Source organism: Tachysurus vachellii, chromosome 1, assembly GCF_030014155.1.
Source record: "Tachysurus vachellii isolate PV-2020 chromosome 1, HZAU_Pvac_v1, whole genome shotgun sequence".
NCBI lineage: Eukaryota > Metazoa > Chordata > Actinopteri > Siluriformes > Bagridae > Tachysurus > Tachysurus vachellii.
Window position 1 is genome coordinate 42,343,811 of NC_083460.1, and position 20,618 is coordinate 42,364,428.

General features: G+C 43.2%; 2 protein-coding genes across 3 annotated transcripts in view; both read right to left on the reverse strand.

Moving 5' to 3' along the window:
• gcshb (glycine cleavage system protein H (aminomethyl carrier), b) overlaps window positions 1-5,321 on the reverse strand; it is a 9,477-nt gene extending 4,156 nt beyond the window's left edge. The window contains exons 1-2 of the mRNA XM_060873179.1: window positions 5,122-5,321; window positions 570-649 (exon numbers count right to left, since the gene is read on the reverse strand). Of these exons, the coding sequence (XP_060729162.1) occupies window positions 570-649; window positions 5,122-5,269 (228 nt within the window). The 5' untranslated portion in view covers window positions 5,270-5,321. The remainder of the gene's footprint in view (window positions 1-569; window positions 650-5,121) is intronic.
• A 1,116-nt stretch (window positions 5,322-6,437) lies between these two features.
• kars1 (lysyl-tRNA synthetase 1) lies at window positions 6,438-20,436 on the reverse strand. Of its 2 annotated transcripts, XM_060872969.1 has the most exons (15): window positions 20,299-20,364; window positions 15,290-15,435; window positions 14,724-14,865; window positions 14,356-14,521; window positions 14,182-14,275; window positions 12,875-13,061; window positions 12,611-12,736; window positions 12,119-12,238; window positions 11,884-12,046; window positions 11,339-11,512; window positions 11,172-11,257; window positions 9,508-9,593; window positions 8,559-8,685; window positions 8,130-8,273; window positions 6,438-6,890 (listed from the first exon to the last, which is right to left on the reverse strand). In XM_060872969.1, exons 2-15 carry the CDS (start codon window positions 15,421-15,423, stop codon window positions 6,816-6,818), a joined length of 1,824 nt encoding a protein of 607 aa, XP_060728952.1. In that variant the 5' UTR covers window positions 15,424-15,435; window positions 20,299-20,364; the 3' UTR covers window positions 6,438-6,815. The 2 variants fall into 2 exon arrangements, with proteins under 2 accessions (XP_060728952.1, XP_060729039.1); XM_060873056.1 differs by lacking the exon at window positions 15,290-15,435 and having other exon boundaries at window positions 20,299-20,436.
• Window positions 20,437-20,618: the final 182 nt, after the last annotated feature.

Sequence of the window (20,618 nt, forward strand, 5' to 3'; positions counted from 1 at the left end):
TCTGAGCAGTCATCTCAGGGTCTGAGCGCTCCTCTCTGCTCTGAGCAGACATCTCAGGGTCTGAGCTCTCCTCTCTCCTCTGAGCAGACATCTCAGGGTCTGAGCGCTCCTCTCTGCTCTGAGCAGACATCTCAGGGTCTGAGCTCTCCTCTGAGCAGACATCTCACGGTCTGAGCGCTCCTCTCTGCTCTGAGCAGAACATCTACCCAGGACATGTGATTCCAGAGCTGCCAGAAACAAACCCTGTGTGTTCAGCAAAGTGCTTCCTGGGTCTAATGGTTGTAACTGAAAGACTCAGTCAGAGCTTCTTCTTTCAGGTGATCAGACTCCTCACTACCAACATGTCCATGTGCTGTGTTTGTTATTCGGAATAGAAACGAACTCAGGACAGAGCCGAGATCTTTAAAATGTCGTAACCTCACACGGACGACCGTGCGCAAAGGCAAAGGGCAAAGATTTGAGAGATTAAATAGTGAACAAAACTAGTTATACGCTTGGGAGGATCCTGACTGCACAAATAAATATTAAAACTTCCCAGTAAATCCTAATAATTTACAGGAGGTTCGTACCTGAGCGTAAGCGCTGATGCCGACCGTACCGACGTCCCCGTCTGCTCGGACCCACTCGTGTTTGTCTGTAAACCTGAGAGCTATTAAACAAAACATTTCATCTTATTCAGTTAATCGTATTTAATGTCATAAAGAACCGACACCAGAAGATTAAACAAAATGGAGGTTATTTCTGATATAAACACTTTTCCTAATTAATATGTAGCTACAATTTAAACACCATATTTTACTGTACACTAAGCAGCGCTTCAACATTTTATTCCACTAGCTCTTTTATTTCCTCATCTGTACTCTCTGCTCCAACAGATCAGCTTCCAAAGCTTCAACTTCATCGCTAATACGAGACGTCAGCACCGCGTCACAGATCGCTAACTAGTTAGCAGTTCGGATCTGAGTCCAGATGTTTCCTCTAATTCTGAGCTTGAATAATATTCACATTAAATATGACATTGGCTGAAAATGTGAGTGATAAAACAAGCTGATTTTATTTCCCTTGTGATTGAGATTGTTGACATGAGAACTAAGTGTCCCACTGTGACGTCGAAACAACACGCAAGCGTACACACACGCACACACACATACTCACACACACACACACACACGCGCGCGCGAAGGTCTCACTTTAATAACAGAAACCGAACCAACCAGGAATCAGCACCAGAACTGCTTATCATGTACAAATATTTCAAGCTAAACACATTTAATTTAATTACTTTACTCACTTTCTAAATACTGAACCTTCACAATGTTGTTGATCAAAGCGGTCAAAAATACTGAAGTACTGAAATACTGAATATTTGAAACAGAATTTAATTTGATGGAGAAAAGAACCATAAAAGAAAAGGTCACACTGTTATCTGTCTAAAAGTTGTATTATATAAAGTTAAAGTTATGATATTTCCCTGATATTCGGTGCTATTTAAGAGCTCAAAGAACAATTTAATGTCTTCTGAACTTAAGGTGAAAGATCTTATGAAACACAACCATGCAGCCAAAAACACACAAAGCTCCTCCTCTTTTTCTTCTTCTTCATGTGAACTGTTTAAAAGCTAAACACTAGGTTTTTATGGGGAATCTAAAACACGCTCCACAACACAAGAACCGCCCCGAGGCAAACGTCCTCACGTAACCCACGGATCATAAATCTCAGTAATCATAACGCCCTTATAGCGTCACTATTATAAGGAGAGTGTAAGGTCATAACGCCCTTATAGCGTCACTATTGTAAGGAGAGTGTAAGGGAAATGAATCCACTCATATGTGCGTGTTTATGTCTGTTGTCCCAAAGCTAAAACTTCATGAATGTGAAAAAAGGAAAAAAAATAATTTCCCAAAGAACCAAAGGAACACTGAGAACTGGAATAACGTTCAGAATTCCCTTCAGGAGGAACAGCTGGTGTGCGTATTCAAAAACGAGAAGAGATAGAAACCCGTCAGACCTGTTGACGAGCCGCGTGACGCCGATCCTGATCAGCGAGGAATTCAAAGCACACTATAAACACCAAGGATTTCTGGAAGATCTTTTTGATTTAGTTTAACTAAACATGCCTTCAGGAACCTTCAGGAATCTTATTCCAAACATTCATGGTTCCTAAAACATCTCCAGTTTCATAATGACCATCAACTGTTACTTTTAATGGCACAAAAAGGGTAGAACATATAAATAAATATATAGATATATGTAAATAAACCTGCATTATAGAACGAAGGAACTTTTCTTACAGTCTGAACCAGGAGCTATTTTTTAAACTGTTTACTATTTTAAGTAAACTAAAGTAAGCTAACGTTAATTATTTCTGACTCACATTCTGCTGCCTTCAACACTCCCACACGACGTGTTGCTCATCCCAGGATCGTTCGTGATCCCGTTCAGAACTGTTTGTGTCTTCTCGTCTACACTTTATAATAATCTCACTATCCAGAGTTAAGACGCAAAGCGTTTCTTCACAGAGAATCATAAAAATAAAGGCACAATTATAACTATTATATAACACTGTCATAACACTATAACTACTATGAAGGTTAACGTACCGAACGGACATCGTTTAAGTGCATGCGGTGAATTAAGGTTCGATGTTAGGTCCAGTTGTGTTGTTTAACTTATTATTCTTCTTTTTTAAAGGTTAAATATAGACTAAAGTCCCACCGATGGCACCAGGAAAGGTCCAGTTTGCCAGCTTTATTTCTATTTCTATATTATTTAATGTAGTAAATTTGTAATTGTTAGAAATAACAGAATATTTTACAGCACAAACACAGAGCTCTCAAGTGTCACACATTGAGAGTGTCAAGTGTCACACATTGAGAGTGACAGTCCCTCATGTCGGTCTTTTCTCACGTTCTCTCGCCACACATCGTATTTCTCACGCAGAAAAACATTTTGATTATTTATCATATATTTAACAAGCCGCAGCACCCAAAACGTATCAGTCCGCACCGCTGTCTCTATGGAAACGGGCAGGAACCAAGAGCGTCTCCTCTGGAGCTCTTAGTCGAGCCTGACACTTATCAGCCAATCAGAAAATAGCACTATTGTATCTGGGTAAGATTTAACACAACAACCAATGAAAAAAAAGCAGATCCTGGAATTGTTCATCATCATCATCCTCGTTCACCCACAGAGAAAAGCTCTGGAGCTGTGAGCATCACTTTGAGCACAGAGTAAGTCATGATCTCCTGTTTAATGTTACAACTAATTCACAACGTTTCCCAGATCATCAGCAGGAGTTTTTCATGAGTGTCTGTAACTTAGTCAACAGTTTTACAGCCTGTTCACTGACAACATCTGGTCAGAACAAGTAGTCTAGGTTTTAGTGCTTCCACATTGTAATGCTGATGCTGAGAGGGTATTCTCTATCTCTCTCTCTATCTCTCTCTCTATCTCTCTCTCTCTCCCTTTCTCTCCCCGTTTCTCTCTCTCCCTTTCTCTCTCTCTCTCTCCTCTCTTTCTCTCTCCCTCTCTCTCTCCCTTTCTCTCCCCTTTCTCTCTCTCTGTCTCTCTTTCTCTCTCCCCCTTTCTCTCTCCCTCTCTGTCTCTCGCTCTCTCTCTCTCCCTCTCTGTCTCTCTTCTCTCTTTCTCTCTCTCCCTCCCCTTTCTCTCTCTTTCTCCCTTTCTCTCTCTCCTCTCTCTCCCTCTCTGTCTCTCTCCTCTCTTTCGCGCTCTCTCTCTCTCCCTTTCTCTCACTCTCTCTCTCTCTGTCTCTCTCCTCTCTTTCGCTCTCTCTCTCTCCCTTTCTCTCACTCTCTCTCTCTCTGTCTCTCTCCTCTCTTATTCTCTCTCCCCTTTCTCTCTCTCTCTTTCTCGCTCTCTCTCTGTCTCTCTCCTCTCTCTTTCTCTCTCTCCCCCTTTCTCTCTCCCTCTATGTCTCTCTCCGCTCTCTTTCTCGCTCTCTCTCTCTCCCTCTCTTCTCTCCCGTTTCTCTCTCTTTTTCGCTATCTCTCTCTGTCTCTCTCTCCTCTCCCTTTCTCTCTTTCTCTCTCCCTCTTTCTCGCTCTCTGTCTCTCTCCTCTCTCTCCCCCTTTCTCTCTCCCTCTATGTCTCTCTCCGCTCTCTTTCTCGCTCTCTCTCTCTCCCTCTCTTCTCTCCTGTTTCTCTCTCTCTCTCTCTTTTTCTCTCTCTCTCCTCTCCCTTTCTCTCTCCACTCTTTCTCGCTCTCTCTTCTCTCCCCTTTCTCTCTCTCTCTTTCTCGCTCTCTCTCCCTCTCTGTCTCTCTTTCTCCCTCTCTCCTCTCTATTTCTCGCTCTCTCTCTCTGTCTCTCTCCTCTCTCTTTCTCTCTCTCCCCCTTTCTCTCTCCCTCTATGTCTCTCTCCGCTCTCTTTCTCGCTCTCTCTCTCTCCCTCTCTTCTCTCCCGTTTCTCTCTCTTTCTTTTTCGCTATCTCTCTCTCTGTCTCTCTCTCCTCTCCCTTTCTCTCTTTCTCTCTCCCTCTTTCTCGCTCTCTCTCTCTCTCTCTCTCTCCTCTCTCTCCCCCTTTCTCTCTCCCTCTATGTCTCTCTCCGCTCTCTTTCTCGCTCTCTCTCTCTCCCTCTCTTCTCTCCTGTTTCTCTCTCTCTCCTCTCCCTTTCTCTCTCCACTCTTTCTCGCTCTCTCTCTCTGTCTCTCTTCTCTCCCCTTTCTCTCTCTCTCTTTCTCGCTCTCTCTCCCTCTCTGTCTCTCTTTCTCCCTCTCTCTCCCCTCTCTCTCCTCTCCCTTTCTCTCTCTCTCTCTCTCCCTTTCTCTCCCTCTCTCTTTCTCGCTCTCTCTCTCTCTCTTTTTCGCTCTCTCTCTGTCTCTCTCTCCTCTCCCTTTCTCTCTCCTCTTTCTCTCCCCCTTTCTGTCTCCCTCTATGTCTCTCTCCACTCTTTCTCGCTCTCTCTCTCTCTCTCCCTCTATGTCTCTCTCCCTCTCTCTCTCTCCTCTCCCTTTCTCTCTCCTCTTTCTCTCCCCCTTTCTCTCTCCCTCTATGTCTCTCTCCACTCTCTCTCTCTCTCTCTCTCACTCTGGAGATGTCACTCTTGCCTGTGTATAAAACTTGAGCCCCGTTAAACGTCTTGTTTTAACACATTAAGTTACCTGCAGAAATCCAGGATGTGGTGCAGAATGTCCGTGAAGTCTCCCTGTTCGTCCTCTTCAGTCCCTGCAGCCCCACAGATCTACACAAAGTGGGAAAAACCAGAGAAAAGTTGGAGCTGAAGCTCCGGAGCGTCGCGCAAATCGCCATCTTTCTCCTTTAAACTCCGTCAAACTGCAGCAGAGCTCGTGCACTTACACCGTGCGCGCTCCCGACACTGACTGTGGTCACAAGGGTTAATAAACCTTTATTACGGTTTATTAATGGTGAATGGAAGTGAATGGCATTTATACAGAATTTAAAGAGACTTATTAAAGAACACATAAATAAGCATTTTCCCCACACAGCATTCACTGTTTAACTTCAGAACATATTTGACATCTACACATTTACAATTCTACAATGAATCGACTCAGTTTAGGGAATCGAGTCATCGCGAGTCATGACTCTAATGCTAGTCATATACAGATATATATACAGTGGACTAAATAAACGTATAGAAATAGACATTTCTACACACTGGCACTGATGTGGCTCGAGTTTAAAGATGTATGATGGTGAAATGGTGAGAGATTCTGACTGTGATCAGTGAGTCTAGACGTTCGGCTCAGCTGACTGAAGACTCGACTCTTTGAACCTTCACAGCAAGGTTGTACAGATTTATCCTCAAATGTTTAAAACAGAATTCTTGCATTGATAAGAGATTGTTTAAAAGCAATGATACTATAAAATAGTGCACCTATTAATCTAATTACGTAGACTCAAGAATCACACGACTCATTTATTACCTACTGCCTTTTATTAAGTTCTTTCTATCATAAAGTCTTCTGTTGTTTATGCAGTTTGATTTTACTGATGTTGCTCTTTATCCGAGACTGAACGCAGTTAAAAAACAGTTATATTTTATTATGGAACGACATCCAACTGTATTTTTCTGTCATTTAATGGTGCATGTAAGTAATATAAATATAAACGCATGATATTACAGATTAACCAAGACTAGTATACCGATAGCAGTGCTTTGTGTGTGTGTGTGTGTAAATATAAAAAGGTGAAATTTGCACTTTGTGTGGTGAGACATATACTAAAAGATGGAGTAAGAAGCAGCAGTAACTCATTCTGCACACCATTATTACATCTATATAATTAGTCACGACATGTCATGACCACACTGAAGGGAGAAACAAGGCACACAGTAATGAAAATAAAACACAAATTCAGTCCAGTCTGTGTGTTTAAGGCTCTTAAGACTCTCCCCATTAAATTAACTAGGCTGCAAAAAAAAAAAAAAAAAAAAAAGCACCAAAAATGCAGGTCATAACTTCAACAGTTTAATCACACACATGAAGGTTTATTCCTGACCGATCTGGTGATCATTAAAAATACAGAAAACAAGTGGAATTAAAACCTTTCACAGAAAAATATGGCTGAATTTGAAGCATCATCTTGTTGATTTCTCCTGCGTAGGAACCTGATGTGCTGACGACAGACAAAAGCAGCAGTATAAAATGGAGCGTTCACTATTTCTGCCTAACAGATTAATAATCGTTGATATTGTTCCCTTTTACAGCAATGTGAAATCCTTTAGACATCATTCTTTAACAGTACTCTGAACAGTCAGGCAGAAACAAGAACCCCAGGAGGTGCTGACGAATCGTCTCTCGTTCTCACCGGGTCACTGATTCGGGTCACAGTGTTAGACTGAAGTGCCCTCTGCTGGAGGGGCAGGTTTATTGTCGTCGGGCTTCATGGCGGGGAACAGGAGGACTTCCTATGACACAATAATCATGTTCATGTTCATCAGCATGTTCATTTACAACAAAAAAAACAAGCAACAGTTTTCATTTCATTAATGATTTCATTACAGGAAAGGAAACTTAAACATGTCTGAAGATTATAGAAGGAATAAAACACTTTAGGACGCAGTGTAAAAAAATAATAAATAATGAGATGGTGTGATGTGTGACAAGTGAAATAACGGTAACCATCCCAAAGGTGATTAACACAATGTCCAGAAGGGTTTTATTGCTTTTACTAAACAATCACAATCTATTAAATCATAATTTAAAAATAAAAAAGCACCTCATTGTTTATCTGGTTATAGTTATATTGAATGTATTTATTAACAGGAGCTCCTTTCTCTCTCTCTCTCATAAGCCCTTATGACGAAACATGAGTTCACAAAAATAATAACAAATAAATAAATAAAGACACAGTGTGGCATTTTACTAAAAAACCACAGCCTACAGACTCTGACAAAAAAAAATAAATCCTAAATAAATAACTTCATACAAAAAAAAGCCTCTTTACATCAAGCATTCAACATTTTTTATATATTTAAGTTGAGTGTCCTCCAACAATCTTTACTACAGGAACACTGTTAAGATGAACAGATTATTAATGCAGGGTTTCCTGCAGCACTTTGCAGTTCGGGCGGCCCGCCTAAGCTGGGAAACCCTACGGCCTTAACTAGGTCGTCCAAAAAAAATGTAATAAAAAATCCCGCTGCACAAAAGGCCGTCAAGTGCATCTCGGACAATAGCGTGGACGCGCTTCACTCCGCGAGCGGGCACGGGCAACACACGGCCGAAATGAGAGAAAGACGTGGTCCATCACTGTCTGGAGGATAACTATCCAGTTGATAAAACGCGTGTCCATGAGAACTGTAAGTGGACTTATGTTTTGGGTTTATTTAAGCCTGTTATTGTATTAGTCTATAGTTCTTGCAAATTTAAAGTAAGTTAGCTGGTGATTTTGTTGTTGGAGTTCTTCACCTTCACGTACCTGTTTTTAAATAATTGTTGTTAAACGTAGTACAGAGTCTGTGGTCTACCTCACAAAGAAAACATTTTTTTTGCCCTCATACAGAAAATAAAGAATGAATAAATGAACGAATAAAATAAATAACTAAGAATCAGCTTAAGGATCTGAGGTCACTATGTAGAAATGTGGGATAAAAAGTCCTTTTAAAACAGATCTGAATGGTGAATCTGTCTGGTGTTTGGTTCACCTTGATGTTGTTGGAGTCAGTGAGGAACATGGTGAGCCGGTCGATGCCCATGCCCCAGCCTGCAGTAGGAGGAAGACCGTATTCTAACGCCGTGCAGAACGTCTCATCTATAAACATGGCCTCGTCGTCACCTTCTGCCTTCGCCTGAAATAACATGACCACTGAGATGTCACATACATCAACATCCACCAGCCAACAACAATCAAAACTCTCACCCAGCACCCCCTCACACACACCCAGCACCCCCTCACACACACCCAGCACCCCCTCACACACACCCAGCACCCCCCCTCACACACACCCAGCACCCCCCCTCACACACACCCAGCACCCCCCCTCACACACACCCAGCACCCCCTCACACACACCCAGCACCCCCTCACACACACCCAGCACCCCCTCACACACACCCAGCACCCCCTCACACACCATAGCCTGCTGTTCAAACAGCTCACGCTGCCTGATCGGGTCGTTCAGCTCAGTGTACGCGTTACAGATCTCCTTCTTCATGACAAAGAGCTCAAAACGCTCAGTCAGCCCTTTCTGAGATCGGTGCCTGTAGGAACACGAGGAGATGAAGTTATACAAGAGCTTTAGAACATACACAGATAATCTAAGAAAGGAGTTCTTGATTCCAGGGCATTAAAGTTTCCTCACTTCCAACACAGACCGTATACAGTGCCGTGAAAAAGTATTTTTTTTTTTGTGCTTATTTGTCAAAACTTAAATTTTGTTTATTCACAATCATGTAATATTACAAAAAATTGTAATTTCATTAAATAAGGTGAAATAAGCTCCAGCCCTATGTGGAGAAAGTAATGACAGCTTTTTCCCCCCCTTCATAAATGAAATTATAATTTAAAACGTGCATTGCGACCTCTAGTGTTCAGACACTTGAATTGCATTACGTGTATAATTAAGACCTCTGATCTCATCTGTCCAAGATGCACACCTTCAATTTTTTGCACTGTGTCATGGTTATTGTTGCACCATTAGATTGGATTCTTCTCCATCTTCCTCAACCCCATTGTTAATGACTGAATCTTTGTGTAGATCATCTTACTAACACACATCGAGGTTTAATTTTTTCTGAATCAGGGCGCTTGTCAGATACACAATCAGATACCACATATACACTGGCTTCACAAAGCTGGACCTGAGAGATGTATTTTGCCCTGGTTTCTAACCCCGATCCCTACCACTGTAAGTGAAATATATTAAACTGTAACTCACTGATCTGTACACAGTTATCACACCAGTCCTAATTACTGCAGTCATCCTTAACCCTGTTGTCCCATGACCCATCCATATAAAAAGCTCCTTCACCTCTCGACAGAGAAAACCAGGCTTTAACAATGGAAGTGTAAAAAGTTCTCACCACTTTGCCAGCGGGCTCATGATCTGCGGATGGTCGCAAATAAAGGTAGGGTTGATGCATTTCACTTCGAGGAAATCCCCCACCAACTATAATACAGGAAAGAACGAAAATCAATAAACACGACACAAAAAGATTATTCAGTCTGCTAAACAGACTGGGACACTCTCCACAAACCATAACTATTATTAACTATCCAGTGGATCAAGCGAAAGATGCCGACCAGAACGTAACAGGACTCTGAATGACGAGGTGATTATTTAGACATATAAATCAAAGGTAAAGAAGGAAAATAACCCAATACTTAAATTACTGGGAAAAGGTGGTTTCTGGACCACAATAATCCTCAACTTCTTCAGATGTTTTTGATGGAGTCATCAATGATATTTGTGGAACTAGACAAGAGTTTCGGTCGGTTTTATTCCTGCATGCTGCTAATTTGTTATAAGTGTGTGTCATCACTATGACTTGTAGAGATAAGAGAGTTCTTAGTGGTGATTAGAATGCCTCCTTGGGGTATATGTAGTGCAGGAGGTGGTTAGGATGTTGGATTATGAATCAGAAGGTCACAGCTGCTACCCCAAAGCTCTTTAGCGAGACTCGTGACTCTCAACTGCTCAGGTATATAAATAAGATTTATACAAATCGCTCTGGATAGGAACATCTGCCAAATACCATAAATGTTTTGCTCCACCATGTAACAATGACTAGAGACTAGGGCTGGGCGATATGTCTGAAAATAATATCACGATATCAGTTTCATATCGGTCATATCGATAATTATTGATATTTTTTATGACCCATTTAAAATAAGGACCAGGAGTAAAACCTTTTTATTTTAAACTTAACCTTCCTCTGATCGTAATCCCCTCAGTTATTAAGACAGAAATGTCACCAAGCAGGAAAACTCTAATAATTATAATGTAAACATGAGTCTAAAGTCACAATGAACACTTAACTGTTATCTCTTAACATTTAAGGTGCAAAATGAAAGGAAATGTAATAAATGCTTAATAAAGTGTAATAAAATAGTGTAAAGTGTTAAATATAAACATAGAGAAACAGTCTTGTATAATGTGCAGATGACGTTGGTGTGACTACAGTCAGACTTATAATATCCAATAAACTGCCGTACTGGTGCGCTGACTTTTCCTCTTTTATTTACAATTTCCTCGCTCGCTGCGGCTCATTTTCTGCTCATCAGTCGGCGGTTACTGAAGAGGAATCCAGCAGACCGGCACGAGACGACGATATGGTTTGGTTGCACGATACAACCAAACATGATACTGTTACATGATTAGCTGTTAACATGTCACTCCCTACGTTGCTAGGTTACCAGAGAGCGAGTGCCTTTGTTAATGCAACCAAACTTGCTTCGCAACCTCCGTTTTCTTCCGACGAAGAATAAAATATCGAACGTTTTATTAAACACGTTTTTTATTGATATTGATCACGTGTCTATTGCGATACATATCGTTATCGTTTTATCACCCAGCCCTATTAGAGCATTGTGTTTAAACAAACATTAAAATTGCTTTGAGTGGCTTTTGTTTCTTTCTCCTACACCTAGACTGCAAAGGACCATCCTGTGCCTGTTCACCCATGAATCTGACATCAACACTGATTAACACGGTGTTACAATAACAATGCCATGTTAAATAAATCACCTTATCCAGGAGGCGAGCTGTCGTTCTCGGAGGCGGACATTCCACGCCCTTCTGAGCGCACAGGTCGTCAAAGAATTTGCGAGTTTCTGCATAAAAACAAAGAACAAGAAGGATGTAAAATCACAGCAGTATGAACACTTTATACACAACGCCATGCTCTAGTTTACCATCAGAATCGTAGGTGTCAGTGGCCGGGAATTTCACTCCCATCTCCTTCTCCAGGTCATGAGCCATGTTGATTCTCTTAAACGGAGGAGTGAAGTCGATTTCATAGCTTTGTCCTTCTGGTCCTTCAGGGTGATAAGTGAGCTTGTAACCTCCGGTGATGTGCTTCACCATTCCTGTAAAAGAGAAAGAGAAAGAGAAAGAGAAAGAGAAAGAGAGAGAGAGAGAGAGAGAGAGAGAGACTCACACAGACACACACACACACACAGACACACACACATTATATAACACCATAACCACAACTTGTCACAATGTACGAATTTGATCAGAAATCTCAGTCTGTAAGTAACTATGAAATTGATATACATTTATTCTCGTAGTGGTGATGTACACAAGTTTATTAATCACTACTACAGTACTCTTTTTGCTCTCATGTTGTAGCTGACACCAAGTTTCCTCCTTGAGAATGAATAAAGTACTCTAGTCTTTAATAAAAGAAGTCCTCAATTATTAGAACCTGATTAGCAGATTGTAGTAAAACACAAACCTGAAAGAAGTTTCTCTGTGATCTCCATCAGGTCGTTGTAGTCGGCGTAGGCCATGTAGAACTCACAGGTAGTGAACTCTGGGTTGTGGGTCAGGTCGATGCCTTCGTTTCTAAACTGACGTCCGATTTCATACACGCGGTCGATACCTCCGACAACCAGCATCTGTGCAGAGAAACGTCACCCGTGAGCAGCCCGTTCTACACGTTTGCTTCGGATCTTATTTCAGCGATGTACCTTGTGGTAAAGCTCGGGCGCGATCCTCATGTACAGGTTCATATCCAGCTCGTTGTGGTAGGTGATAAAAGGTCGAGCCACCGCACCTCCGGGGATCAGGTTCATCATCGGAGTCTCGATCTACAACGAAGGGACGAAGGCAAGTGATAATTCAGTGCATTTTCACCTGATAAATGTTGTAGAACTTTAGGGGAAAATGTCACTGGGTGGGAGGAACAAAAAGGTGCTCCTGTAATGAAGAAATGTTGTTGTTCCATTGTCAGAAAACTGCAAAGTTGGATTCTAATAGCTACACAGCTCTCACTCTCTCCCCTGTCAATCACTTTGACACTAGCCATTCAACACTGAGCACGTGTATGTAAAAGGTGGCAGATTGCCCCTTCCTCCGAGTGTGTTATCCTGCCCTGTGAGGCAGCACGAGCTGCAGAGATTTTGGTTTGTTAATTTATTTGCCTATCAAGTTAAAACCTCTGATGAAGATTGTAGTCTCACCTCAAGGAAACCAAGTTGATCCAAGAAGCTGCGCAGGTAAGTGATGATCTTGGCACGGGTCACAAACTTCTGCCTCACAGAGTCATTTAGGATCAAGTCCAAATACCGCTGACGAAAACGAGTTTCCTAAGAATCACAAAGAGGAAAAACTTGTATTGTGAACTTTTCTAATTGAAATTAACATCAAAGCTAGTAAACTGGTGTGTGTGTGTGTGTGTGTGTGTGTGTGTGTGTGTGTGTGTGTGTGTGTGTAGGAACACTGACCTTGTCCTTCAGGCCAAAATGCAGGTGAGGAAGCATATGCAGACATGGAGACAGCAAGGTCATCTCTATGGGGATGATACTCAGCTCACCTTTCTTTGTCTTCCCAGGATTCCCTCGAACACCGATGATGTCACCACGGCGCAATTTATTGTTGATGTGAACAAAATCTTCCTCTGATTTATAGTTCCTTATATAGAAAAAAAAAAGCATGCAACTGAGAAACACTGGGGCATAAGAAAGAGAGCATGCGTCCGAGAGAGAGCGCGCGAGAGAGAGAGAGAGAGAGCGAGAGAGTGACAGAGCATGCGAGAGAGAGAGCAAGAGAGAGTGACAGAGCAAGAGAGTGACAGACATGGAGCGCCGCGAGAGAGAGCAAGAGAGTGAAGTAGAGCATGCAAGAGAGCGACAGAGCGCAAGAGAGAGCGACAGAGAGCGACAGAGCGCAAGAGAGAGCGACAGAGAGCGACAGAGCGCAAGAGAGAGCGACAGAGAGCGACAGAGCGCAAGAGAGAGCGACAGAGAGCGACAGAGCGCAAGAGAGAGCGACAGAGAGCGACAGAGCGAGCGAGGGCGAGCGACGGCGAGAGAGCGAGAGCGAGCGACGGCGAGAGAGCGAGAGCGAGCGACGGCGAGAGAGCGAGAGCGAGCGACGGCGAGAGAGCGAGAGCGAGCGACGGCGAGAGAGCGAGAGCGAGCGACGGCGAGAGAGCGAGAGCGAGCGACGGCGAGAGAGCGAGAGCGAGCGACGGCGAGAGAGCGAGAGCGAGCGACGGCGAGAGAGCGAGAGCGAGCGACGGCGAGAGAGCGAGAGCGAGCGACGGCGAGAGAGCGAGAGCGAGCGACGGCGAGAGAGAGCGAGAGCGAGCGACGGCGAGAGAGCGAGAGCGAGCGACGGCGAGAGAGCGAGAGCGAGCGACGGCGAGAGAGCGAGAGCGAGCGACGGCGAGAGAGCGAGAGCGAGCGACGGCGAGAGAGCGAGAGCGAGCGACGGCGAGAGAGCGAGAGCGAGCGACGGCGAGAGAGCGAGAGCGAGCGACGGCGAGAGAGCGAGAGCGAGCGACGGCGAGAGAGCGAGAGCGAGCGACGGCGAGAGAGCGAGAGCGAGCGACGGCGAGAGAGCGAGAGCGAGCGACGGCGAGAGAGCGAGAGCGAGCGACGGCGAGAGAGCGAGAGCGAGCGACGGCGAGAGAGCGAGAGCGAGCGACGGCGAGAGAGCGAGAGCGAGCGACGGCGAGAGAGCGAGAGCGAGCGACGGCGAGAGAGCAAGAGAGAGAGCATGAGACAGAGCGCGAGAGAGAGCCTCATACCTGGAGTTGGCCATAACCTGCAGCTTCACCCCCTCTCCTCTCAGGTCATAGAACAGCAGTTTGGCCCCTGAGGCCCTCTTGGCATGGACACGACCTGATAAACATTAAGCGTTAAACGTTTTAAAAAGTAAAATTTCCGTTTAAACTCTTAACAAAACACTGAAAGAATTTCACCTGAAACATTAAGGATGACGCCTGACAGCTGCTCCCCAGGCTGTAGGTGATTATATTTCTCAATGAAATCAGTAAGGGACAAGTCCACGTGAAACTTATGGGGATACGGATCTTCACTGGTCCCCTTCAGAGCCTGGATGGCCTGCGTGCGGATCTTATAGTATTGCTGTAACGACACACAAACAGAGGAGATTTTAATAAAATAAAACCCAGAATAAAAGACAGACGAGTCAGGATTCACTCAGAACCAGAAGGTCCAGATGGTGCACTGACTGTAGTAGTGTTACTTTATGACCAATCAGAATGGAGAATCCAACAGTGCTGTACATTTAGCTATTTAACAGCCTGATCATACTGTGACGACTTACGTTGGGGTCCAGAGTCTCCTCGTCCAGTCCGTCCACATGCTGCTGTTTGTCATTCACCTCCTTGTTCTGCGGAACTTGGTCCTTGCTCTTGGCCTCCTTCTCCGCAGCCTTCTTCTCCGCCTTCATGCGTCTCTTCAGCTCACTGAAACACAGACGAGTTGCCTCGTGAAACTGTGACTCAAAGCCTCATGAGATTGTGACAGACTACATAGAATCGATGGGGTGTTGTGCGGGTGTGGGCGATATGACCGTCACATCACGGTACCTGGATACGTAACCATCACGATATACAAGCTTGAAAACTAGCAGCCAGAAAAATAAACTGGAAAACTGATGACGGATTTCAATAAGTATTAAAAAAAAAATAATAAAAATCAACTAGAAAAACATTAAAAATTAACATAAAAAAATGGGGAGGGGTCAAACACCTCGATTCACCTTCAGGTTAAAGCTTGGAAACAACGATACCACGTTATCATATTGCCCAACCCTAGTGACAAAAGGCTGGTTGTGGGTTTTTTTTCTCCTCCCCCTCACCCCACACATTAGACATAAACACCACCAACCTTTTGTCACCTCTCCAGCGACATCCTTCAATAAGCGAAGGCACCGCTTGCCGAACGTGGGGCACAAACTTCTGCACCCGTACGCCGACGACCCGGCACACGGGCTGCCTGGCTGCTCTGACCAGCGTCAACATGATGCGCAGGTCCTGAACCAAGAAAACGCACACGTCAGACTCATTCCTGTATCTCCACGGCTACGAAACTTCGCACGTTTCCACGATTCAGTAATTATTATTATTTATTACGCATCTGGGTTACTTTAGTCTACAGATGATGATAAACATGTCTGAACTTTCTCATTGATAACTCGTTTCTGCTCGCAGGACATTTACAGTTACTAGGATGATGATTCTGATGATGTGAAGTTCTTGGCTTGTATCTCCATGAGCTTATGCACTAAACTGCTGGAACACGATTGGCTGATTATAGATTGCTGGATATTTGCTTAATTGTAACTGCAGGTTTATCAATAACAGTACACTACACTCACTGTTTAGTTCCTGTATGTTACTAAATTCAGCCAAGCTCCAGGTCTGTTAGGATTTCTGCATGGCAGGTTTTAGCAGTGTTTTAAACAGCTACTCATCCCGACACACTAACTAGATGGCTGTTCGTGTCTAGCTGAAGAACTTCATGGAAGCTTTTGGAAAGGAAAAGTCCCATTGTGTCAGAAGGCAGTGACGGCTTCATGTTTCTCCAGTAAATGTCAGAGATGTACAATATTTTAGATCCATCTGTCTAATATATATATATTTTGCAATAAAGACAGGATGTTGATGATCATCCAGCACGTCACCATCGATCAGATCTGATTTATTAACAAGGCTATTGCAGCCGCAGACTTCACGTAATAACTACAACAAATTTCCTGGTTACTTCCTGATAATTGCACTTTTTTTGACCCAACAGTACACAGTTACAGAAAGGAAATGATTTATCTTCACACTATCCAGATGTGGATGAGGTTCCCTGTGGAGTCTGGTTCCTCTCTAGGTTACTTCCTGGGATCTCCTCAGTGAGTTGTGCTCATTAGGGATAAAGTAATACGTTTATAAACGTGTGTATGTCCGTGAGGCTGTTTTTGTGATGATGTTAACTGAAAGCGCTACACAAATTCAAACAAATTGAACTTATTAAAAAAAAGGTACAAGGTCAGAGGTTGGAATTGGACAGAATTTCTATGTTGATGTCCTTATTAAACAGACATGTCCTCTCTCTCAATGATCTGTTCTTGGTCCACCTATAAATGCAGTTCTGTGACGTGGGAGTAGGGCTGGGCGTTAAAACGATAACGATATGTCAATATCGATCGATATGTCGATCGATATTTATAAAAAATGTGTTCAATAAAACGTTCGATATTTTTTCTTCTTCGTTGGACGAAAACAGAGGTTGCGAAGCAAGTTTGGTTGCATTAACAAAGGCACTTGCGCTCTGGTAACCTAGCAACGTAGGGAGTGACACGCTAACAGCCAATCATGTCGAGCTGACTTTCCCTCTTTTATTTACAATTTCCTCGCTCGCTGCGGCTCAGGATGCACTTATTTCCAGGGATTTCAGAACAGCGTAACAGATATTGCGTCATCGGGTAGGCGTGGCCTATTTGATAATCTAACCCTAACCGTAGTTTTTGGGTGTTTATTTGTTTTCTAACTGTAAGATAATAAAAGCATAATAGATATAAAATCTACCTGTATGACTGATTTGTCCTTCATTATCCATCATAGGTACGCTCTTTTTTTTTTTTTTTTTTTTTTGAAAGAGGGCGTTTTCCAAGACCTCCAGAAACCAAGCCCACTTTATGTCGTGGTAACAAAACCCCTGGAATTTAGTGAATGCTGCTGCGGCTCATTTTCTTTTTATCAGTCGACGGCTACTGATAAGCAGAAAATGAGCCACAACGAGCTATGAAACTGTACATAAAAGAGGGTCACCGCGCCAGTATGGCAGTTTGACCGCAGTCACACGAATGTCGTCTGCAAATTATGCAAGACTAAATTCTCAGGTTTCTCTGTTTATATTTAACACTTTGCACTATTTTATTACACTTTATTAAGCATTTCTTACATTGCCTTTCATTTTGCACCTTAAATGTTAAGAGATAACAGTTAAGTGTTCATTGTGACTTTAGACTCATGTTTACATTATAATTATTAAAGTTTTCCTGCTTGTTGACATTTCTGTCTTAATAACTGAGGGGATTACGATCAGAGGAAGGTTAAGTTTAAAATAAAAAGGTTTTACTCCTGGTCCTTATTTTAAATGGGTCATAAAAAAATATCAATAATTATCGATATCGACCGATATGAAACACTGATATCGTGATACAGTTTTCAGACATATCGCCCAGCCCTATATGGGAGTCTAAACCATAACAATCTAAACATCAAGGATCTTATGAGCATCCACTTTGGGACATTTTATATATCAGTGGTTCTCAAAGTGGGGTTCATGAACTTTTATTATTTAAATCTGATCATTATTAAGCTGTTCATCTGGCCACTTAAATCCAACATGTTAATCCAAACTTCAAAAAAATATCTATAAATAAACAACAACCCGGTGATGGAAAGTTCAGGAATAAAAACAGCTCCGTGGTTCATGTAAAACGTCAGAAAATGATTCCATATGTTTAGTTAATGAGCCTAACATTTACGTATTAGCAATAAATGAATACTAAATAAAGTCCCTGAACACTTTCCTGCCCCTCAGTAAGGTTCCTATATAATGACACAAGCCAGCATTTGAGACCGGAAGCCATTTAACACACTTCTGAGGAAACCCTGACTAAATGTATTATTATTTTTAGCCAAACTTTACATTTTATCCAGTTTACCGGTACAAGAAAGACAGATTTAAACAATCGCCTATTGTACCTTTAATAAGAAAAGGTGGACACGACCACAGACATGTTCTTCATAACACACTATTAACACACACAGATAGACAGATAGAGATAGAGTTAGAGATATATATATATATATATATATATAATCTCGAATCCGACCTCAGAAGACTACAGAGGGAAGTCCGGACTGTTGAACAAATCATTGGCACAACTCTCCCTACTCTCCAAGATCTCTACTTCTCCAGAGTGAGCAAAAGGGCAAGGACAATCACTCTGGACCCCTCACATCCAGCACACTCCCTCACATCCAGCACACTCCCTCACATCCAGCACACTCCCTCACATCCAGCACACTCCCTCACATCCAGCACACTCCCTCACATCCAGCACACTCCCTCACATCCAGCACACTCCCTCACATCCAGCACACTCCCTCACATCCAGCACACTCCCTCACATCCAGCACACTCCCTCACATCCAGCACACTCCCTCACATCCAGCACACTCCCTCACATCCAGCACACTCCCTCACATCCAGCACACTCCCTCACATCCAGCACACTCCCTCACATCCAGCACACTCCCTCACATCCAGCACACTCCCTCACATCCAGCACACTCCCTCACATCCAGCACACTCCCTCACATCCAGCACACTCCCTCACATCCAGCACACTCCCTCACATCCAGCACACTCCCTCACATCCAGCACACTCCCTCACATCCAGCACACTCCCTCACATCCAGCACACTCCCTCACATCCAGCACACTCCCTCACATCCAGCACACTCCCTCACATCCAGCACACTCCCTCACATCCAGCACACTCCCTCACATCCAGCACACTCCCTCACTCTGGACCCCTCACATCCAGCACACTCCCTCACTCTGGACCCCTCACATCCAGCACACTCCCTCACTCTGGACCCCTCACATCCAGCACACTCCCTCACTCTGGACCCCTCACATCCAGCACACTCCCTCACATCCAGCACACTCCCTCACATCCAGCACACACACACTCTGGACCCCTCACATCCAGCACACACACACTCTGGACCCCTCACATCCAGCACACTCCCTCTTCGAACTGTTACCATCTGGTCGACGCTACAGAGCCCTGAGCACCAGAACGACCAGACATAGGAACAGTTTCTTCCCTCAGGCAATCCATCTGATGAACACTTAACACACACAGAACAAACTCTATTCTTACATTATTTACACATACTTACTTATTTATATTTCAATTTGCATATTTTTCCACTGTACATACAATTGACTTTATTATGTGTTCGTCATGTCGATGCCATTCTGTTCACACTGTGGAGCTTCTGTACTAGAACAAATTCCTCGTATGTGAAAACACTTGGCGATAAAGATCTTCCTCATTCTGATTCTCTTTCTCTGATTTCTCTGATTCTCACCCTATGACACCCTCTGATTCTGATTTCTCTGATTCTCACCCTATGACACTTTTTCATTGTAACTTTGAACAAATGTTTTAATCTCATGGTATCTTAAGTATGTGACTTAGTGATCCAGCATTAATGTATCTAATGTTAGAGATTTAAACTCTTATGTACGTCGCTCTGGATAAGGGGGTCTGTCACATGGTGTAAATGTAAATGTGAATTCTGAACTTAAACGACTTTAGATAACACACACACACACACACACACACACACACACACACACACACACACACTTCTGATCATTCCGAGACCACGCGACAGGGGAAGAAGATTAAAACACCGTAAACATCTCTGGTGTAAACACACTAACTAGCTCACGGCAGGCTTGTGATGAACTAGAGAAATGTTTACCTCAAACTTCTGCGTAATTATCTTACTTTACACTCCGTAAAATGCTACACGGAGCAGCTAGTTAGCTATGGGATGATAGCACAACTTAGCATAGAATATGCTAGCATAGCTTAGCTTAGCTCATAGATATCTATGAGCTTAGCTTAGCATAAATTAGCTTAGCATAAGCTAAAGTTACTACCAAGCGTTACAGTGTTGCATCATTCATCACATCAGATCCTTCTGGGAGAAAACCAGCGCTAAATGTTTGTAATTCCGCTACAAAGCGCTGCTCGGCTACTAACATGTTAAACCTGTCTGTAATCTTCATGTCATTATAAACCATTCTCTCACTTTTTACTGAGCTTCTCTCCATCCGCCACCACGTCCGCCATCTTGTGCGAGTCTCCCGGCTGCTACTAAATGCGCGCGAGTTATTTATTTTATCTCTTCCTAAAGATCTTTCAATAAACCCCGCCTACTTTGATATGATTGGATAGAATCGTAGTCGTGCAACCTGAAAATTAGCATACGCGAATATTTGACCAATCGGCGCTCAAACAATGTGACGACACCGGTATAAAATGTGACGACTCAGTTTAAAGTGTCACCTCATTGTAATGGAGTGGCATCGAGGGGCAGGTGACACAGAGGGGCAGGTGACACCAAGGGGA

Bases quoted from the DNA above. Each gene is read 5' to 3' on its own strand.
- kars1 (XM_060872969.1), bottom strand. From the start codon at position 15,423: ATGTTGACGCTGGTCAGAGCAGCCAGGCAGCCCGTGTGCCGGGTCGTC. The intron at 12,047-12,118 runs GTACATCGCTGA...TTCTCTGCACAG, and splicing joins CGCCCGAGCTTTACCACAAG to ATGCTGGTTGTCGGAGGTAT. The intron at 6,891-8,129 runs GTGAACCAAACA...ATTGTGTCATAG, and splicing joins CTGACTCCAACAACATCAAG to GAAGTCCTCCTGTTCCCCGC.